The sequence below is a fragment of the Ascaphus truei genome, chromosome 8 (genome assembly GCF_040206685.1).
Source record: "Ascaphus truei isolate aAscTru1 chromosome 8, aAscTru1.hap1, whole genome shotgun sequence".
Classification (NCBI taxonomy): domain Eukaryota; kingdom Metazoa; phylum Chordata; class Amphibia; order Anura; family Ascaphidae; genus Ascaphus; species Ascaphus truei.
The window spans coordinates 84,115,495-84,123,177 of record NC_134490.1 but is presented as its reverse complement, the minus strand read 5'-3'; the positions used below and the strand labels follow the sequence as shown (position 1 = coordinate 84,123,177).

General features: G+C 44.6%; 1 protein-coding gene across 1 annotated transcript in view; it reads left to right on the top strand.

The window, feature by feature from the left end:
* Positions 1–2,593: 2,593 nt before the first annotated feature.
* Positions 2,594–7,683, top strand: part of FAS (Fas cell surface death receptor) — a 78,178-nt gene continuing 73,088 nt past the window's right edge. The window contains exon 1 of the mRNA XM_075612886.1: positions 2,594–2,727. Coding sequence (XP_075469001.1) covers positions 2,650–2,727 — 78 coding nt within the window. The 5' untranslated portion in view covers positions 2,594–2,649. The remainder of the gene's footprint in view (positions 2,728–7,683) is intronic.

Genomic DNA, 7,683 nt, shown 5'->3' with positions numbered 1-7,683 from the left:
CATGGAGTGATCCACCTTTAGAAAGTCTCTTATCTCTGCAGCCGCAGAGAGTGATTCACATTCACAGAAATACCAGGAGATCCACGCTTCCTGGCTGTACCCTCACTTGTCTGGGTTCTACAGGACCCTGTCCCTATCTAAGGGGAGTCCCTGTTGTAACCACAAGCTGAGGTGATTGGTGCCTAGCTGGGGCCTAAGGAGGGGGGGGGAAATGTCGGGCCTAGTGTATGAGCCACTTGCTCTCTACACTTACCCACCCTCCCCTGTCTGTGTCCCAGCTTCTTCTACTTCCTCACTGCAGCACACAACAATGCATCTTTCCTCTCAGGGAAAGCTGTAAGCCTTATTGGCTCCCTGTTGTCAGGTGGCCTGTCTGCCTCTAAGCACTCTGGGGGCTGTAGTCCTCCATGGCCCTCTTTCCTATTGGGGCCGCGTGCGTGATCTGTAATGGCCGCCGCTACTCTCCGCTGAGCCTGCGCAACATTGTAATGGCCACCACATCGCCCTAACTGCGCATGCGCGACTGGCCCGTCCCTGCGCTACGGAGCGCCTCTGCTGCCACTTCTCCTTACCAAAATGGCTGCCGCATCGCTACTGAGCATGCGCGAACCTCTGCGACACAACCAAGATGGCGACGCCCTGCCTCCGACGCGACTGGGAGCCCCCGCAGCAGCGAGGGTAAGGGGGACCAGGGGGGACCCTGCTACCTGTGTGTTTATTAAAAATATCCTGTCAAGCAGAAGATCGTCCGGAAGATGTTTCTTGAAAGGGGGGAGTAATGTCACGGATGTCTTTGATGGGTCTTGAATCCTGTTCTCTGTGCGCCCATGCCGGAGCCCTGCCTATCTTCCACCAGGACTATTGATAGTGTATGGCTATCCTTGCAGGAATCCATCCGGACGGCTGTTTACTTTATTACCAGCACCATATCCCTAACTGCAGCCAGGCCTTTATACGACCTCCCTTTCCTGTGCCTGATTATGCAGGTTCTCTGTGATCAAGCTCACTGCCACAATGTTTGCGGTCCTGCTCTCGCTTTGTGTACCAGACCCTATTCTTACCTGTACTACGTTGCTCCTCTTGTCCTCTGCCTGTCTCCTGACCATCACTACCTGACTCTGACACTCTGCCTGTCCACCGATCATCATTACCTGCCTGCCACTGACCACTGCCTGTCCACTAACCATCGCTACCTGCCTGCTAGCTTGTTCCAGCTACTGGACCCCAGCCCCACAGTTGCTCCCTGTAAAACACCCATTCTCTCTCCTCGCCCTCCCTGCATGTTTTCCCCCTCCCCCATCTCACACCCCTAAGTCTCTCCCACTCCCCCCAATTCACTCACTCTCCCCCCAATTATCTCTTACTCACCCCAAGTCTCGCTCAGTCTCACTCCAAGTCTCTCTCAGTCTCCCCTCCAAGTCTCTCACACCCCCAAATTCTCTCACTTCTCCTCTCCCCTAAGTCTCTCTCACTCCCCCTGTCCCAGTCTCTATCACTCTGCCTCCCCCCAAAACTCTCACTCCCCTGACGCCCACATCTCTCACTCCCCCCCCAAGTCTCTCTCACGCCACCCTCTTCCCTCCTCTCCCCCCTTCCCCTCCCCCCCATCTCTCGCAGGCAGAGTTCAGGGTGCATGCTGCGGCTGCGTGCTCCCTTGCGCACCTCCACCGCACACTCCTGCAGCCCAGCAATCTGTGTTCGGGTTGCAGGAGTCGGGTTGCGGCATTTGGGGGCGTGGCCAACGTGTCACGGAGCTGGTTCGCTGAACCAGCTCACGTGATGCGACTGCCGCCCCCAAAAAACTATTTCGGATGTAGTGGCAAAATGTAGCAGCGATAACGCTGTACTTTGCTGCCGCAAGAAATTGCAACCTGACATGGTTCATTGAAAACCATGTCATTGTTCCAATCGTCCGCGCGCTCGTCGTGTAGTAAAGCACCCTGAACTCGGCCTCACTCCGTCCTGGCGGCAGACACCGGAAGTTGTGAATGACTCTGGGTTGTACCGCTTCCCCTACCCCCACCGACATTGCGTTCCCCTCCGTTCCCTCCTCCGCACGCCCATCCTGCGCTGCCTGATGCAGTTGTGCAGGTCGCTCCCCTACTTCCACCTCTGGTTACACATGTACAGTACATCAGGGCTCTTCCGCTGGCATCCCGCTGTCCAAACGCCCTCCGCAAAGGGTCTTCAAGTGGCCCTTGGACGGTCTGATTCTAATTTTAGTGTAGTTTCCCCAAGTGCAAATTTGTTCACACCTATTTTAACGTATTAATATGTTGCAAGCATTCATAGCTATTTAAATGTACCCTGCTACCTTCACGGCTCCCTTCCTTCACATTTATTGTATGATTTTATTTGGGAAACTGGTTGTGGAGCCCTGCTGTACGTGGGAAAATAAATCCAGGTCATTGCAACCTCCAGTTTATTAACCCTCTGGCAGCAAAAGGGTTAATAACTTTGCTAAACGAAGCAGATACTGGACACTGCAGATCTGTGATCAGAGTTGTGAGGGCTTTCTGAGAAAAGGCGGCACTTCCCATGACTGGCCCTCCCCTGGAGGTGGTGCTGCAAAGACTGGGGGGTGACAGCTTACTGTACTTTCACTTCACTGCAGTGTATCGGTTCTTGGGACACTTGTTCCATGTTGACATGTACAGACTTGATCCTCAGAACAGACCCTGGATCCCTAAAATGACATTGCTGCATATCCTTCTGCTTGTATCACTGGTAAGCCTTCGCATTGCCATATAACGTTCTGTCTGAGCCCTAAACGCGGTGTGCTGTGACCTGTACAGGCAGTCCTTGTTTTACAACGCTTCAATTTACAACGAATGGCTTATCCAACGCTGTGCAATGCATACCTATGTTCATTTTTACAACGCCAAAACGGCTTATCCAACGCTCTTACGACGCTTTCCAAAGTTGTTTATGTGTATATAATATATATAACATATAATATTATACTATATAATATATTATATTATTAAATTACATGATATATTATGTTATATTAAATATATATATATAATACAGTATATACACTATATAATGTATGTGTATGCTGCATATCTTATTGCCTGAGTAAAATATTTTGTGTATTTTAGCATTAAAAATGCCTTCAGGAACGGAACCTTTCATTTAAACAGTGTTCCTATGGGAAAACGTGTTTCGCTTTAAGACGTTTCGCTATCCAACGCCATTTTGAGTAACGCATTGTGTTGGATAACCGAGGACTGCCTGTACCTGTTATATACAGCGGGGCAGGGATTTGCCTTTTCCTGCGTGGTAACTGTGAAAATATTGGTAACAAGACGTGATACTATAAGATAAAATGCAGTAGTCAGACGTAGCAAGACAACAAGTTGTACTTTGCCGCTGAAAACTATTATAAACAAGCAGGGAGAGAGAAACACTTGTATTTAATAACACAGTGGGGAAAAAAACCCTGTACTCTGTCACATTGTAATTGTCATATTGCACATAAATAGTCAAACTGTAATCAACATCCGATTTGCAAAGTTGGTTATGTTTAGTATACTTTCAAAGATAAACAAACCAATTAGTTAATTTATTTTCAACCACCGCTCATCACAGCTGACAATGCTCTGTCATACAGTAGCAGCTATGTTTAGACTGTTACTATCTTTACTGTGAAGTAATATGATTGTGAGTTCATATGAGTTCAATATGATTTCTTAACTTCAGAAATTGCTATTGGAGTCAGGAAGGAATTTATTCTCTTTTGAGACATCATCAGGTGATATTTCACTGTTTTTTTTTTGTTTGCCTTCCTCTTGATCAATATACTGTAAATGCAAATATAGGAGAAGTATCTCGTGTCTCAATTTAACATAGGTTGCACTCAATGGACATACAGTATGTCTTTTTTTCAACCTCATCTCCTATGTAACTTTTTATATGCTGACTCTTTATGCTAGCATCTGATGTTCTCTGGTCCTTGTTCCACAGTATAAAGTGTGGCAGCGCTGGTCCAATGCTGTGCCACTGAAAGCTCCATTGAAGTGGATAGGGTTTTCAGTGAGAACACCAGAGCAGCACCATAACGCTGATACACATCTAGACACAGATGCAGCTCAGCACGTACAGTAGCACTGATGTGGTTTTGTACGTATGTTATGCCCCGGTCTAATAATTTTAAGATAAACAGGTTATTCATTAAACTGCAATAGTGCCTATCAGGACATTATTAGGGCTGACGGAGTGGCTCAGTAAAGGCACTGACAAACAATGGCACTGAGTTTGAGAAGGGAAACCCAGTTCACATCCCGCTGTCCGCTCCTTGTGACTTCAGGCAAGTCTCTATATCTCCCTGTGCATCAGGCAACAAAACATAGATTGTAAGCTCTACGGAGCAGGGACTCGTGCCTGCAAAAGTATATGTAACCCTCCCTGCCCGGCTTATAGGGAGATCACATCATGTAGTGTATTTGGCTACTCTGCATGGGTTACTTTGACTCAGGGGCTGGATTCAGGCGGCTGGGCGATGAGACAGCAAGGATGGAAAATAATGGGCGCCAGGAACTTTTGGAGTCCAGCCGTCTATTATTCGGGTCCCCATGCATGGGGACCGCTCACACTCGCTGAACAACGTTGTATGTTTTACATCAATCTTTTATAAATTCTGTGCCTCCATGGGTGCCCCACACTTAAAACCCAGAGGGAGTTATATCATCTTCGTTGCTTAACTGGTATGGAACCTGATCACCTTTGTTGCCTTGGTATAGTCATCTGTATTACTACCTCTGTTACACTAGGCCCATTACGGGGACCCCGACTGGTGCTTTGTAATCTAGTGCTAATGGTACTTTTTGCCTGTTTGAAAACTGCCACTTCCATACAGACATATTGGTATTAATGCAGATCCGTGGTTAGAGACGATCCGCCCACACCCGGGAAACTCTTTTCTTAGCCCCATTTTGGTGTGCCGGTTCTCTATATTTGGGACCGGATGGACTCCCTTAGCCTTCTACTGGGACCCAGACTTAACTTAAAAGGGACTGTCCCTCTCTGCAGCATAATAAATAAAGGGAGGCCTTATCTGTTTGACTAGTATGAGTCTATATCCATCTCCCTCCCCGAGGCTCCTCTCCTCGAATCCTCCAGGAAACGAACCTTCTTGACTCCCCTAAATACTCTTCCATGACATCAGAATCCCCATAGCAACACAGGGTGGGGCTCAGTATATGCTAACCTACAAGTAACCCTTTAGGGGGGGGGGGTTACATATGTACAGGACTGCAAACACTGTTAGTGCTGTACAAAATAAAAAACTATTATCATTATCAACGTAAATTCCTATTTTCTTCAGTGGGGGTTTCTGTGAAATAGTACCCCGATCGGCACTATCCCAGTTGAATGAATACCCCCCCTTTTTTTTCTTCCGGCAGTCCAGTATGATATTTTCCCAAAGGTTCCTAGATATTTATTCAGTAATTTAGAAAATGTTGGATCCCCCAGACAATACATTTGAAAAAAAAACCCAGAAATGGCATTTTATAGGGGAGTGGATAAATAATATATGCAGTTTTGAAGTATATGTCAGCAGTCAAAGTTTATGGCAGGCACTGTCCAATCCACAATTAAAACGAAATTGTCTCAATATAAATTAATTGAATCATACACTAAGGGGGATTTCTGCTTTGGAGGGTAAATCCCACACATTCTAAATCACCCATAAACTAACCATTTAATGTGTGTGTTTTCCTGTGAAAAATGATTGTTTTTATTTTCTTTGGATTGTGTGAAATCTTACCTGGAATTAATTGTTCGCCTCTTTAGCTAATGTTGGCAGCACAATTCATTTGCACAACACAACAAAAGGAGTAAATCATGGGTCAGTATAGTCAAGTGTTTATAAACGGTTTGTCACAAAAGAGATTAGGTTAGGATTGTAAAAACACTGCAAAGCATTGGGTATCTATGGCTTAAGTAAATATTTATATACAGTATATATATATATAATATATATATATAACAACGATCATTAGCTTATATGGGCTCCATGTAACAATGTTTTTTCATACAAAAGGTAACACATTGTGTGCTCATTTGCATGTCATTTCCCAGAATCCCTTGCTGCAGTGGTGATGATGGTTGAAAGGCAGGGTTGCAGACCTGTCTAAGACATGTGAATGTGCTCACAAGTGATATTCTTTACTGGCTATATGCTAACGGTGGAGGTTTTTTGTTGCCTTTCTCACCCACCATAACTTAAAATGTATGTACGTATATACATACATACACTTATTTTATAAATAAAATAAGTGTACACACACAGCTTGTGTTACTACACCATGAGCTGTGGTGTGTGTGTGTGCAAAATAGTATCAAAGTAATGGAATATGTTTAACTTTGATGTTTGCTTCACTTTAGTGCAAGGAAACATCCCCTCCTATTCTTGTAATCACATTATGACTAACACATCAGTTACAGTTGACAAGGAAATACTTGCTGTACATTCCTGCCTTACAGTCCTTTTGCAACAAAAAATAAATGAAATAGGCGTGTGGAAGTGTTTATTTTTTGACTTCTACACGACGGTGTGAACTGCGTAGCAATGGAGGAGTTAATTGGCTTTAAAGTACCAGCCTGCGCTGATTGCCATTTTTTTTTTTGCATTTTATTTGTTGACTTACTTAAAGAGATCTCTCGTTACAACGGGGTTTTTATTTTTTAAATCCAATGCTCCGTTCAAGAGTTTTAGGCGTTCAAAATATCAAGTGTTCGGCGGTTAAAATGTGGCTTTCCCCAGAGCATAGTGCAGGTTATAGGCTACCATGGTAATTTGGGACGCTAGAGAGGACACCCCCCCGACCCCCCCACCCCCCCACAATTTAGTTTCCCCGGCGGGGATGGTACCGGGGGCACCTTCAGAGGTAAGTATCTCGGGAAGCAGGGGGCCCCCAAAGCTGAAATTAAAGCTGCACTTCAGTCAATATCCTGCATGTGTGTTTTTTTTAAATAAATCAGTTCTGTAGTAAGAAAAAATACTTTTAGCATTTTCTTTTTAAAAAAAACAACAACTTTGAAAGACCAATTTTCTTGTATTCTATTTTAACAAGCATGCTTGTTCCTATAGCAACGATTTACATTCCCCATATTTAAAGAGGTCGCCAAACTTTGCCGATCAATAGACAGGGAACGAATTGACCGGCAGCTATGCAGTTCTTTAGGTAATTAGAGATTGCCCACATGAAACTATTGAAGTAAAAAAAAAAAAAAAAAAAAAAGACTGAACTGCAGCTTTAATGTGGTTCAGCTCGGGAGACCCCATGCTTGTCCCCTATGGTAGGCGGAACCATAGCTGTAAAAATATGATTTTCCTAATCTCTTAGCGTCTTTGGTTACTGTGTTACGTTTAGACTGCAATGGGCTCTCGGGAGAGCTTCATTTTAACCTTCCAGACACTTATTCTGCAGTATATCCGCCTCAGCAGGTGATCACAGTGTTTTGGGCTGAAATTCCCTATTGATTTCAAATAAACCCACTAATATTGTAAACGAAGGACCAGGTATAAAAAATAAAAACAGCTTTGGAAAGGTCAAGAAATGATATATTATTCTTATCATTTGTTTGATGTTACTGTGTGTTTAATAAGAGGTTACACGGGTCATTAGTAGTCAGTGATCTTGACAATGGTTTAAGCCAGGGAGGCTCATCTCC